A 15025-nucleotide genomic window follows, 5' to 3' on the forward strand; every position below is an offset into this window, starting at 1 on the left:
TCCTTATCATATAAGCAATGGAGTCCTTCATAAAACAACTTCTAATGGTAACACATTGGCCTTTGAATGAGCATTGCCCTTAATGCACACTCATTGGAATTTATTTATAAGTAATGCACACTCATTGGCATTTATTTATAACTAATGCTCAAATGGTTGCTATAATTTGGGCATCGCTGGGATCAAAGAATCATTGATCTTGTGTTTTTAGGTCTTTAGCTATTCATTGTTGTGGGTTATCCCAATTAAGCCTACTTTCTTTGGTGGTCATGGCATGCAATGGTTGTGTTATTTTGGAAAAAAATGCAATGAATTTTCTCAAATATTGGGTTGTATCCTTAAAATTCTTGATCTTTGTCAAGCTAGTGGGAATAGGCCATTAAAACTCTTGATCTTTGTCAAGTTAGTGGGAATAGGCCATTTGATGATGACTACAATCTTGTTTGAATCCACCCTTAGCTCTCCACTATCAATTATATGTCCAATATATATCATTGATGTATATGTTGGATTGTGTGTAGTTGGGTAAAACTACAAGGTTGCCTCTCTAGATAATAAACTTTGTAAAGTACTTTTTGTATTTAACCAACATAGATCCATTTTAACTCAAGACCTCCCGATCTACTAAGCCAAGAGAGGAATCAAATGACTTTTTAGTCTAATAGAGGTTTAAATTTCCTCCTTTAAATAGACTATAGTATAGATGAATACCAACGGTTCTCATAAACCTAGAGCTCAAAAGCTACATATAACTTCACTTTACTGTATTATTTTAGTTTAAAGTGATTTTTTGTTTGTTTGTTTGTTTTAATGTAGAGTATCTTAAATTTTCTTTATTTTATTTTTGACCAAGTAAAAATGTTTAAGGTAAAGTTTTTTATTTTTATTTTTATTAATAAATATAAATATTAATGGTATGATTTTATTTTATTTTATTTGACAAAGTAAAATGTTTACATAACATAATGAGACAACATCTCTTGCATATTAGATTGGAGAGTGTCCGCCCACTGATCAAATCACAACCATCGATTTTGGGATGGCAAAATTTAATTTTAGCCATTGAAATCTAGGATTAGGGTTTTAGTCATTAAAAAATTATAAAAGGAGATTTGAAAGAAAGGTAAAGACACCACTAGGATGAAGATGAGTAAGTGTAAGGAGCAGCGAGGACCAGAGTGCCAAGCAAGGTACTGTCCAAGGAAGGTGTAAAGAGCAGCAAAGAGATCTAAATCACCACTAAAAAAGGCTTGATCAAGTGGATCTAATTCCTTATCTAAGCCATTATTCCTGGTACTAAGCCCAAGTTCATAATAGAACAAATTTTCTGTTTTTTTCCCTTTGTGGGTTTTCCAAAAGTAAATCATGTGCCCAATGTGAATGATTTCTGTGTATTTATAGTGTGCAATTTTAATTAAGAATTTAGCCATGCATAAATTAATAAATAATTTAAGAGTTCGTTCGAAAAGGTTTAAATAAATTTTAACAAAATACTATTACAAATGAGTCATTAAAAAGATGCAACACATCATTCATTAGTCTTTAGTCGCAGGGCAGGGCAGGTCAGGTGGCATTTCAGTGTTATCTGTGGCCTTTTAGCTATCACTTTGTCTAAATCTTTTGTGTTCTTCTTAGCGATTTCTTTCTTGTTTGGTGTCTCTTTTCCTCCATATTCGAAATATGTAACCTTTTTCTTTTTTTCCTCTTTTTTTTATTTTTTATTTGAAAAAAAGCAACATTTTGTATTAATATCTGATGAGTCACATACTACATATAGTCTGTCTGAAACATGAACTTAAAACATAGACTCAGAAGTCTATAAGCAAGCCTCATCATAATCTTTATCTCCTGAAAGCATGCACGGAGTGAAGAGAAGCAGAGATATGTGACTAAACATTGCACAATGTATGAAATCAGAAAAGATGACCAAAAGTTTGGCAAGAGATAGATAAAAACCTATTGTATGCACATCACCTGTAGAGATGTAAAACAAGCATTGTAAAGGAACCATTTGCCAGGACTCAAAAAACAAGGAGAAGAGAGAAACAACAAACAGATTATGTTCCAGGAAGGGAAAAATCCTCAATCTGGTATGTGGTATCCCCCAAGAGAATATCCATTTTCCATTTGCCCGGCTGAATTAGAAGCCCTTTCTTTGACAAACTGTCTGCATGAGTATTTTGTGATCTGTCCACATGTTGAATAGAATAATCCTTTTCCCTTTTCTAGAAAAAATCAATCATGTTCATCCATCCTGTTAGCAAATGATTTTTTATGGAAAGTTTGCCAGTGACATGATCAATTATAATTTTAGAATCACCATAGATCTGAAGAGACGGTATGTTTAGGAAGGTGCTGAAATGTAGGAGCCCTGATAGTGCCATTGCTTCAGCTTTGTTGTTTGTGCCTTTCTCACCATTCTAGTGAATGGAAAAAATTTGATCTTCATTCATGGAGATGAAGATACCGCAAGCACATATACCGTTTTGCGCTGCCCCATCAAAAAAAGCTCTAGGGAAGCTCATTTGGACAATTTTATGTTCTCTGATTTTTTTATTTTTATGTTGTATGATCTTGGGTGGAAGAGAATTATAAAGAGAGATGATCTTCTCAAAGACTAACTGAAAATCTTCCTGTATGTTTTGGAACACAAACTTGTTTCTCCACTTTCAGATTGTCCAAAAAACAAGTTGAGGAATGGGTCTCCATGATGCTTTCTGTGTACTCCACCATTCAAGTGACTCTTTCAGAGAAGAGTGTAACATAAAACTAAAGCCAAAATAAGATGATAGGTTCCTCCATAGCTGAAGGGTGAAGCTGCATTTAAGGAACATGTGATAGTTATTTTCCCCCTCCGCTTTACATATTAGGCATATACCCGGTCCTGTCCATTTTCTCTTCTGCAGATTATCCCATGTGAGATTTTTGTTATGGTAGACTAGCCAGGAGAAAATGATAATTTTGTTTGGGGCCCCTGTTTTCCATAACGACAAAGGGAAAGGATCTGATAAAGAAAGTTGGCTTCTGGTCAATGATGAATAGATATCCTTAACACATATATTATCCTTTCCCCTTTTCCCCTTCCAGGTGAGAAAATCATATGCTTCGGTACGACAGAAACCGATATTCCTCATGATCATCAGGATCTTGTTCCATTGATAAGCCAAAATTCCATTTAGGCCCAGTTCTTGGGCTTCTTTCTAAATGGGAGAAGGTCGCTGCCATCCTGCAATGACTTGACTCCAGATAAAGATCCCCAAACGATGGAATTTTTTTTTGATTTGAGGTGGTATATTGATTTCTTTCCCTGCTCCCAATATAGGATCAAAACCTATATATACTCTGTTTCCATTCTGTAAGCTCCAAGAGAGGTTTTGGAGGAAAAAAGACTCAAATTTGCGAAAACTCAGCCAGATGGCAGAACCATTTGGGGACCCTATGGTACCTTTCCTGTACCAGAATGAGAAATCTTTTTGCCCAAGTACTTCTTCCTTGTGGATTTTCTCCATAAGCTATCCCCGGAAATACTCCTCCAAAGTGATTTACACAACAAAGCTATTCCAGATTTCCGAAGATCCATGACTCCCTAGTGTCCTAGATCCTTTGGAAGAGTGATGTTTGAGAGTTTTGTCAGATGATATTTTCTTTTTTTTTTGCTTCCTCCCCAGATGAAATTTGCTGTTATTCTCTTAAGCAAATAAATAATACTTGCCGAAATGTAAAACAGATGGGCCCAATACACAGTCAGTCGTGCCAGCATAGATTGTGCTAAAACCGCCCTGCCTGCCATAGAGAGGCACTTATTTTCCCAGCCTGCTATCCTTTTGAAATAATGATCGGAGATCCACTGCCAATTTGCTTTTGTATAGTAGGAAGGTTTAAGATAAAAACCAAGGTATTTCATGCCTTCCTTTATGGGCCTCTTCTATATTGTACAATTCTGTCAAGTACTCTATAATTTCCTTTCCACAATCCGCATGATAGAAAGTGGACTTGCTTTCGTTTATTTGAAGGCCAGTAGCTTTTTGGAAATTCTTGAGTATAATATAAATGCAGCTCTAGGAAAGACGAGAGAGCATTCCAAAAATCAGAATGTCATCCACAAAAACGCTGTGTGAAATATATGTAAACTTAGTGAATCCATTGCTAGGATGAAAAGTAGCGGGGAGATGAAGAAGATCTGTTTTTTCTCCTAAGGGGCATTTCAGTGTTGCTTTGACTCAAATCTACCGCCGGTTTTGTTTCTGCCATCATTTTGTTGACCTTTGGGCTCAATTCCACCTTCGACTTTGCTTCCACCGACATTTTGAGGACGTCTGGGCTCAAAACATATTCTGTTTTCATAGCTAATTTATTGAAAAAATAATAAAAATTACAAATATAATCAAATCATTTTGGAAGGTTTTCTTTTTCATTTTATATAAAAAATGAATGATTTTTTTTCTTCATAAAAAAGGATAGTCTCCTTGTGTGGAGGAATTGCCCGGTTTCTGTCGCCGCTCGGAAAATCGTTCGGCTTCGGCCATCGGCAATCCCCCGCCACCCTCCCTCCGCCGCTTCGCATTCATTTCCGAAAATTTTCCTGATAGAGCTGGCAACCCTGACATTCCCTCTGACAGATCGGATCTGAGCTGGAATTGCCACCACGGAGGAATTAATGCCATTTCCAATTCGAAATGGAGGAATTGCTCACTCACCTTCCCCCTCGACTTGGCGCCTCCCGCTCTGCAATTCCTCCGCTCTGCAGCTCACCACCCAGGTACAATTCAGTTATAATTTCAAGTCAATTTAAATTGAAATCCTTCAGGTTCAGGTTCATTATAACCCAACTTTCTGATCAAATTTAATGGGAACCGCTAATTAGCGTTCGCTTAGTGTCCTGCCTGCAAATACCCTGTGTTGCCTGGAATCAAACTTGATTTACAGGCTAAACTACAACTTAGATGTGTCCAACGAACAAAAATTTATATTCAACTCTGTAATTGTGATCGTAGAGGGATGGATGCTTCTACTGCACATCACCTTTCCCTCTAACGAAAAGCCGAAACCTCTGCATAGATTTACAAAATTCAAACCTCCGAGGGTCTGCAAGAAGTGCAGACGTACTACACATCTCATTTCTCTCAAATAAAAACAGAAACCTCTGCACGGATTTTTAATCAATAAAAAACCTCCCACTCTTAGCGTTCACTTAGTGTCCTTCCTGCAAATACCCTGTCTTCTCTAGAATCGAACTTTGAAATAAATCCTCGAACAATTTCAATGTAGAAGTTGGCAACCTTAGGTCGGTGCTTTTATCAAGGTTCCCATCCATAGCTGTGTCTGGCTTCTGCCGGCGGCGGCACTTCTTTGTAGAAGTCGGCATGCTTGGATCAACACTCTCATCAAGCCTCCCATCCATATTGCCACTTTCTGAAGCGTGGTTTTACCAATGATTTCAGCCTTGCTTCCTGCAAAAGGCCAAAAAGATGCCAATAAGTGAACTAATTAAAATGAACTGGATTTGCAAACCTGTTTTGCAACACCATGAGCAACATTTAACTTCATAATCAGTCTCGCACCTCAAAGAGCTGAAGACACAGTCATAACATACAATATTTTTCCTGTCTGTTATTTGACAATTTTATGTCTCTGAGATAAAAAAAGAAACGTTTGCAACTATAAACTGCACATGGCACCTATAAAAGTTGGATATTTAGAAGCCTCGATAGCTCAAGCTTCTGGTTTAGGCTAATCAAACCCTAAGTGGGGGTATAGACAGCAAATGATGTAAACGAGCAATTTTCCAGTGAACATTGTTTTAAGACACCAGAAGAATACAAACAAAGTATGTCCCACAAAATGGATCTCAAACTCTAAAAAATGTCATTGGACGATGGATTATGAATAAACTACATTCATAGAATAAGACTCAGCATATAAATTGTTGAATCTGCCTTACCATTTCAACAATATTGAACTTATTTGAGATATTGGAGGCACTGCTGAATTGATTAGTAGTATTGCAGAGAAAGGGGCAGAGTTAGTTTGTTTCCATTGTTAGGTGCATCTTCCCACACCATTGATACAAAAGGAGTGTCCTGTTTTAGAGTGGTGGATTCAGAGTTGCTCAGAAACTATCATAAATCACACACTGATCACAAAGCAATCTAATCTCTATCAGAAGAGAAGCCCTGGCTCAAATCAATTTACATCAACTAAAAAGTGAAACAGGAAATGAAAGAAAGAGCATGAATGAAGGAATTTTCTTAAGATGTTAGAAGACAGGCGTAGACAGAGGAACATGTGATGATGAAATGTAAAAGGAACCTATATGTCAGAAACAAAATATCAACAAATACATATACCAAGAAGAAGTAAGAATCTGGTAAATCATTTACATAAATGACAGAGAAAGTATGAATCTGGTAAATCATTTGCATAAATAGCATTGCTTGGCCAACGAAAGAAAATCTTCATTTAAGAAATGAAGAAACTCAAGAATGTGGAAGAAAAACAAGATGCCGATTTACATAACACAGTTGTCCAAGTCACGCTCTGCAACTTGCCCATCCCTTTAATAACTATAAATATAAACAACAATATTTTTGGATATGTTGAAGAATTTTCGAATTCTAAGCCTCTTACACACGGCTATGGATACTTAACCAGAAGACCAAACTTGGGTATTCTGTAACGTACAAGTACCAGGGGGAATGGACCTGTAAATCTCTTCCACATGAAATATATAATATATTGCTCAAAGATCCGAATTAGAAAGTTCTTACACTTAGATAAGCCTCCTCCACCGATTGAGCAAACTGAGGTATGTGGTAAAGTTCCCTTGAAAAATACCCATTATCACTAATTTTGTGATCATTCAAATAGCGCTAATTGAATGATGGACTTGTTACAGCATGAAATTTACAACGGCAATGAAACTACTTGCCACAGCATGGAAATTTCAAGGGATATGGAATTCTGAAACATCTTACAGTGAAATATAAAGAAATAATGGAACTTGAAACCTTTTCTACACAAGGATGTAATTCTGAACTAAAAGACCAAAGCATGGTCTTGGGCAAAGTACCAACAATCATCAGTTTCGTCAGCTTCTGCTAGTTTGCATACTAGACTTGCTACAGATTGGGAACGTTGAAGGGGAATGGAACTCAAAACCCACACGAAAGATTGTGAAACCAAGGGATGAATTCGATGTTCTGTGTCTTATAAAGCCTTTTCTATGTTATGACATGCTAGTAAAATTTTCATTTCTCCAGTTCACACATCACTCATTGTTAATTTTGCATGCATCCCTCTCAATAATAGATGGGCTCAAGTTGCATAATCGCTAACTGCAAAGCAATGGAGCTACAGGCCATTGTGTGGTTCAATAAGCGAAAGGCTACAAAGTGACCTCGAGGCTGTTAAACATCCACTAAATCTATCAGAAACCACACAGGTCTACAAAACAGGAAACCCAGTTTCTCTTCTTATCAGTTTGTAAGATTAATATTTTCTGCTTATGTTTATCTTTCAAAATTCATCTTTGATGTTTTAATCCGAAGTATTGTGTGACAGCAAGCATACTCTGTTCTTTATTATTTCTTCTTTTATCAAAACTGGCACAAATTCTAAAGGAAACTGTTGACAGTGCAATTGTAAATCTACATATCAAGAAAATAGTTGACAAATATGAGTACAAATATCAAGAAATTAGCTCATATCTTGTATCCACAAATATGAGTACATAGTCCATATACATATAAGAATCTCACTTGCTGGTCCAGTGTAGAATGCAATTTGTCTGCAACAATTTACAACAAAACATCAGATTGTAGAACCAACAAACATAATATTTTATGAAGTCACTGCACTGCAGTGACCATTCCAAGTGTATAAACAATTGCAGTACAAGGTATAGATTACACGTAACCTATGTACATATACCATGCAATTTTTCACTTACTCGGTGACAAAGCCTATACGTTCAGCAAGAGGTGCAAGGCCAAGAAAACTTATGATGAACACCCAAACCCGCAAACAAAAGAATGCGGAAAATGATGCCAGAAAAACTTACAGAAAATGTCAGAAATGATAAACTTTCAAGTAGCATGAACCCTCCGTCCTTTCTATTGATAAACTTACAGAAATGATGCTACTTTCAATAAAGAGCTTGAAAGACAACTTGTTATTGTTAGATTTCTTACAATGGATGGGCTGGAGCTTCCATTTCTGGTTTCTCTGTTTCTTCCACTTAAAAGAGGATGAGTTCATTTCCATCACGTATTCCTCCAACATGGTCATCTGCAGCTTTCACATCCATATTCAAATTAATGTTGTTCACAGGTCTCAGACATTGATACACATTTCCAACATCTGCACTTAAGGTCCACAGAACACACTGCTCTGCCTTGTCATGATTATAATCTGCCAAGTATATCTGTTCAACAACATTCAACAAAAACTATGGATTAGGGGACCACCGTTGTAAACAGCTCTGTTGCAGCCCATAATGCCCAAGACCCTGGCATTCCGAAACCCTGAGTTAAGGTGGTTTATAGCATTGCAGTGAAACCCTGAATTAAAAATCGGCACTCACAAATTCAAAAGCCATTTTAGAACTGTCATGGCTTCAGTTATCAAGAATCCCAAATTGTACACAGCACCACATAACAGGCGTGCATCCATACATACTACTTGCTAGACACCACCCATAATAGAACTCCTTCCCAACATTTCTTTTTAATCCTTGACAGTTTCCCAAATCAGATAAAATAATATAGTAATAGTTTTGTCAGCATATTAGTATGGATCATATAACTTACATATTGGGCTGATCTTCCACTTCTGACTCTCCTTCTTGTTCCACTTACACAGAACAATCTCTGCTCCCTCACGCAGGGCTACATGATGCTTATCATCTCCAGCACTAGCATCTAGATTAAGATGGGTGTTGTGGATAGGTCGGATACACTGGTAACCCTTACCCACATCAGCACTTTGGGTGAAAAGCATAGCCTCATTCAAATCATCTGGGTGGTAAGAACCCAAGGTGACCTGCAGATCAAAAGCATATGCATAAAAACCCTATTGATCACCCAATCCCTTCATAAGTTAACATATTCTGCTAGATCCTCAAATCCCTTCATAAGCCTCTCATAGTAGACCTATCGAAAGCACTGATCTCTATATCATAAATCCATGCCTAGGCCCTTCTCAACAATCCTGTTGAAATCACTATTATCTATGTCAGAATAGACTTGCATAAACTCGTGATAGTAACCCTTATGACAAAACTGACCTTATCCTTCTCTGCACGTCCATGCCTCAATGCCTGGCCTGTAGCTTTGTTTACAAGGGCAAATGAAGGAAATCCTTCATCGTCCTTGGCCTTCACACTCCATGAAGTATCCATGATCCATTGCTGCAGATCAAAAGCATATAATCGACCAATCATTTCACATACGCACAAAAAATACTAATCTCTGTCACAAACCTTGTTTGTGTTTGGGTTGTTTACAAAAACAGAGAGAAAAATTTAATCTCTACTATCAGCCAGATTTGGGTCTGATTCACACATACATACATATAAAAATCTAATCTCTCTCACCAAACTGATTTGGGTCTTGTTCAAAGAGAGAAAAAGTGATGTCACCAACCTGGCTTGGGTCTGATTCATTTGCCGGAGCCATTACAACACTGCCATTTCTACCAGCCAAGAAGAAATCAGGATTGGCTTCACAGTATATCTTCACAATCTCTCCTTGAATAGGTTGTGGATACTGACTCCCATGAGGATCCTGATATGGTTGCTAGTGCTCAGGGTGGTGGTGTCCAAATGGGTTATGCATTCTCTTAGACCTGCACACACAACATTCATAGCCACCTCAAATCTCGGACAATTGAGACTTATAGGAATCCGAATTCAGCGTTTTCTTGCTCACATTAGTGTAAATCTCCTTGACCACAATTTGGAATGCAGACAATACATTTGTATTATCCAGAGCCAAGGCCTCAATGAAGAACAACCCCTCTGATTCGGCAAGCTTCTTCCCATCTTCCACAGGAACTTCCCTTATATGAGCTAAATCAGACTTATTCCCCACAAGCATTTTCACGACATTGCCATCAGCATGCACTGCAACATCAAAATTTACATGAGTTTGAAAATAGCTTGCAACATCACATAGATGACAACCAAAAGCCAAAGCCAATTTCAAAGATGCTCTATAAGGCATTACAACAGTAATTGCTTGCAATGCAAAAGCCAAAGCCAGAGCCAATTTCAAAGATGCTCTACAAGGCATTACACAGAAACTGCTTGCAATGTTAGTATCAAAACTAAGGAAGATGCTATCACATCAAATCCAAAGATGATCCACAAAGCATGACACCCAGACATCAATGATCCACAAGGCACAACACAAAACTACCCATAATATTGGTAGGAGAGTGGTGGAGTGCTATTACTTCAACCTTAGATAGCTTCAGAGTCTACCCTATCCCCCAATTGTAATAGAAAAGTTGTTCCAAATGTTGTTGATGAAGTTCAACCTTTAACAAGTGTAGTGTGAAGGAACTGTTCATGTAGAGTGGCTGAATAAATTTCTTGTGATGTTATATGACAAATGGAATTTCTGTCACACATAAGGCATATACATGAATCATGTTTTGCTTAGACAATGCTCTGTTAGTCTAGGGTTATGTGGTTTTTGGTGTATGGACAGTCGGTAAGGATAAATATTTTTAGAGTTTGCATATGGCATTCAAAAACTAGAGAAGCCTAATTCAGTATCATTTATTTTAAAACTCATAGATGTATTTGGGTCCTATAATGAGCATTTCATCTATATAAAGTGGAGATTGCAAAATTTGTTTTTTGCAGAATAGTTGTCAGTATTGAAAGTGTTCCAGTGTAAATGAACACAAATTATCTGCTTTTTTTAATTATATATGATTGAAAAACATGTTGAGTATTAGGAAATAGATAATTGTCTACTGGTTTAACATGAATTTATTGTTATTTATTTTTCAGGTTTTTGAAGTGTAAAAAATGGTGCAAAAGTGGCGTTTATGCATTGAAGTGTCCTGCTTTCCAAATCCAGGTTGAGCAGTTATTAAATTCGTCCTTTACAATATGGCAACAAATCATTTATTTCATAGAAAGAGAGAAGTGCCTAGAATGACGACAAACAATGAGGCATATTACATTGCCCTTGTCAACATGATGTTAATGATATTGAATTCTTCACCAACTCGGAGTTGATATGTAATTAGATGAAAGGCATCTATCGGGTTCGGAAGGACAATTTAAAACCTCTTCATAAGGAAGCAATAAATTGGAGTTGTCAATTTCAACATTTTACCATCAATCGCTCTGCAGATACTAAAAAGATGTCCACTGATACAATGTCCAAAGCATTTTTAAGCACATATGTAGATGTCAAATATGACATAGGATCACCATCCACTGCAACATAAATCATTGGTCACCATCAATATAAATCCCCATTGTGCGAACGAGTTGTTGTTATCATTTTTCTGGGGATTATCATAGCATGGTTCTTTCACTAAAGAAGAACCTATTAATGTTTTATTTTTCCCCAACATGCAATGATAACGGTTTTTTGTATGGGAGACAAATTTATGGACAAATGTAATATATTCCATGTACATGGACAAATGTATTTTGAGAAAAGTAACTGGTTCATGGTTTTGTGATTATCATCAATACATTATGATGTTATTTGATCCTTCCAAACACCTTCTCAGATCTTTGTTTCTGAAGAGATATTGATATGCTGTGATTTGTTCGTTGGTTGTTCATCAATGATGAAAGGTTTCTTTACTATGCTTATAAGCAATTTATTCTTAATAACACTTATTTCTCAATCACCCAGTCTCTCTTCCCATCTCCACCTTGGATTTCATCCCACTAGTTTTCCCAGATCACAACTCTATTTTGGCTTGACTTCTCTATATTTCAGATCTTGTGCTTGTGGATTTATCATGATGGTAAGGACCTAGTCTTTTTAAATCAAAGCAAATCTTGCTCATGCTTAGTGTGTCATAAGTAAGGAAATGTCAATATTTCTCCAAGAAATCACATCCATCATGATGGTCTACTATGCTAAATCTCCCATGTGACCACTCCACTTCCTCCAAATCTTGCACTAGTTTTTCCTCTACAAAGGGATTCTTAGATAAAAACTAGAAAATATGCAGTTGGTGTTCTGGTTGTTCTTGTAAGAGAGCTAAGAGGATTACTTGCAGTTAGCGAAACCTTTGCAATCCCTCTAATAGTCAACCATTTAAGATTGGGTTCATCTTCAGCTAAATGCAAGGACAATTTATCTCTATTTTGCTAACATTGTGTTGCAATTGAAGTGACACAATTGTAAATAGTTTGTTGAGATTGCCATCATTAATGCCTTCTCTGTATAATCTTCTCACGTCTGGTACTCCTAAAGCAAAAAAGAAAGTTCGTTCTCTTCTTAGAATCCTTCACAGTTGGGACTCTTCAAGAACTGCTCAAACAATTCTCTTGTCCGAGACTGGCAATTCAGTGACTTCAGCACACTAGTGAAGCAACTGCCAGTTTTCCACCAATTCATGCAGGGGCCTGGCTTTTACTTGTACAAATATTCTTTGGCAGACAAGAATCAAGATAATCAATCTTTTGTCGACGCGTTTCGAACCAACCAGTGTGGTTCATCGTCAGGACAAGTTGAAGGACCAATCTGGCTAAGCTTACTTAAATAGAGTGAGCTTGCTTAATTTATAATTTGATATAAATATATGATATATCTATAATAGTGAGTGAGTTTGAGTGAGTTATATTTTTTGGATAATCTATTATGGTATTTCCTATCGTAACTAAATAATAAAGATTTAACAAGAATGCGAATTTAAAAATATTGGAATTATAAAGATTATTTAATAAACATAAATTACTATTTTATTTTCGAATGGGCCATTTTGATATAATTAATTAAAATAATATATTTTAGGGTTTACCTTTGGACCTTAGCTTTAAACAATTAATATTAATTTAATACACTATTCACCTATATTCTATTATTAATAAACATATACTTTAATTATGTATTTACCTAATGTAACTGAATAATAAAGATTTAATAAGAATATTAAATTAATGATATTAGAATTATAAATTATATAGATGATTTAATTATTACTTTTATTAAAATAATATACTGAAGTTTAACTTTTTTATTAAATCAATACACAACTTACCGAATGTAACAAAATTTCTTAATGTAATAATAATTTAATACTAAATAACATTAGAATGATATTATTTAATTAAATATGAACGATTATACATACCATTATATTTAAGAATGGATTATATAAATATTATATTATTCATACTCAAAATTAACATAGGAACTCTCTTAGTATATAAGCTAATAATAATAATATATTATATGTTTTAGCGGTTTCTAAGATTATTAATAATATAGTTAGTGGTTTGACTAAGACCTTTGGTCAAAATTAGCCGTTGGCATTATAGCTGTTGGAATCTCTGCGCACTCTATTTAAGCAAGCTTAGCCAGATTGGTCCTTCAACTTGTCCTGACGATGAACCACACTGGTTGGTTTGAAACGCGTCGACAAAAGATTGATTATGTGACTTTGCCGAAGATTATCTAAACAATGTTATGGATCACAGAAGTCTAAATTCCTTAAGAATCAAGATAAATGTAAATAACTATGTTATTCAACAGGATTTTGTTTTGTACAGTATTTAATCAGTCATAGAGGAGATGGACGACATAGAAATTCGGGGTGTCCAGCTCACCTTTGTAATTTACCCTTCTAGGAGATGCCTAATCGCTCCCACATGGTCATTGTAGCTTGATGTACCTTTCGGTCACATTGACCTGATTTGATCGTTTGTGTAATTGATATAAAATTTCTATCTTATCAAACATATATATTTGAGTTGGACTAGCTTAATTGATATGTGCCCACTTTTGCTAAACAGTACATATTTTATGTCTGGATTCTGGATTAGGTATTCTCACACACAGCCATCATACCATTATCAGCAAGGTCATGACTTTTGTTGTTTAGGTTTTACTCCTTATCAGTAAATCTATGTTTAGGTTTTACCCTCCATTTTTTTTAGTGAATAGATTGAGGAATGTGATTGCACAATCTTGCTAGAATATTTCTTTGAACATGTATGTTAACCCAACTAAAAGGTTACAATTCATAAGAGTTAAAATATTTCATGCATAGTATGGAAATTTATTAATATAAATGTTTTTGCATTTATGTAATTTTGGCCTAATTAAATTATCTCATACAATATTTTGGAACGGGAAATTTCCCACTAATGTTTCTAAATCTTTTTTGTTCAGTCAATGATTGTGAAGGAGGATTTTGTTTCTAAATCTTTTTTGGCTGAACAATTTGAACATATGTAATATGTAATGTTCTGCTAACCTTAAAAAAATAAATGTAACAATTGGAATAGTTGAAGTGAGTGTTACTGCTTTCATGGTTCACTCTGGTATGTAAAGTTTCTTGACCAACAATTTTCTTTTTTTCAAGAACATTCTCAAATGTGGTTTAGAAGAAATCTTTAGATTTTGGAGACTTACACGATGAAAGTTTTAGGAGATGTTTATATGACTACTGAATATGAGTGTTTTGAATGGTTGTTGATGTGCTTGGTTCTTGGCCATCTACTACATACCTTCTTGTTTTAGGTTTGTGGTTGTGTGTGCACTTGCCTTTTCTTTATAAATATATTTGTTTGTAAAAAGTCTTTTCACTGGTTTTCCATAATCAACCTGTTTCTTTTAGAGTAGTCATGATTTTTGTCAAAATCCGGCAGAAAATTTGGGATAGCTGGGTTATAGCTGTCAAACTTTAGGATTTTGGGTATCCAGGTGGTTTTTTATGGTTTTGAATCCATTTCCACCATAAAAAAGACCATTCAAACACCTATATGATCAGTTTTTCTGAAAAAAAAAATAATCGCCAAATTCTTACCTAAAAAAATTTCCGA

The 15025-nt window shown here is 35.6% G+C and overlaps 1 protein-coding gene across 1 annotated transcript; it reads right to left on the minus strand.

The window, feature by feature from the left end:
• Positions 1 to 8568: 8568 nt before the first annotated feature.
• On the minus strand, positions 8569 to 9841 carry LOC149198803 (ricin B-like lectin R40G3). Its single transcript, XM_089399315.1, has 3 exons — positions 9642 to 9841; positions 9284 to 9406; positions 8569 to 9039 (listed from the first exon to the last, which is right to left on the minus strand). The coding sequence occupies exons 1-3, from the start codon at positions 9672 to 9674 to the stop codon at positions 8785 to 8787; spliced, it is 411 nt and encodes a 136-aa protein (XP_089255441.1). The 5' UTR covers positions 9675 to 9841; the 3' UTR covers positions 8569 to 8784.
• Between the last annotated feature and the right edge of the window lie 5184 nt (positions 9842 to 15025).

This window comes from Pinus tabuliformis, chromosome 2_1 (assembly GCF_031772625.1).
Source record: "Pinus tabuliformis cultivar Carrire ecotype Pingquan chromosome 2_1, CPIR1, whole genome shotgun sequence".
In the NCBI taxonomy this organism is placed as follows: Eukaryota; Viridiplantae; Streptophyta; class Pinopsida; order Pinales; family Pinaceae; genus Pinus; species Pinus tabuliformis.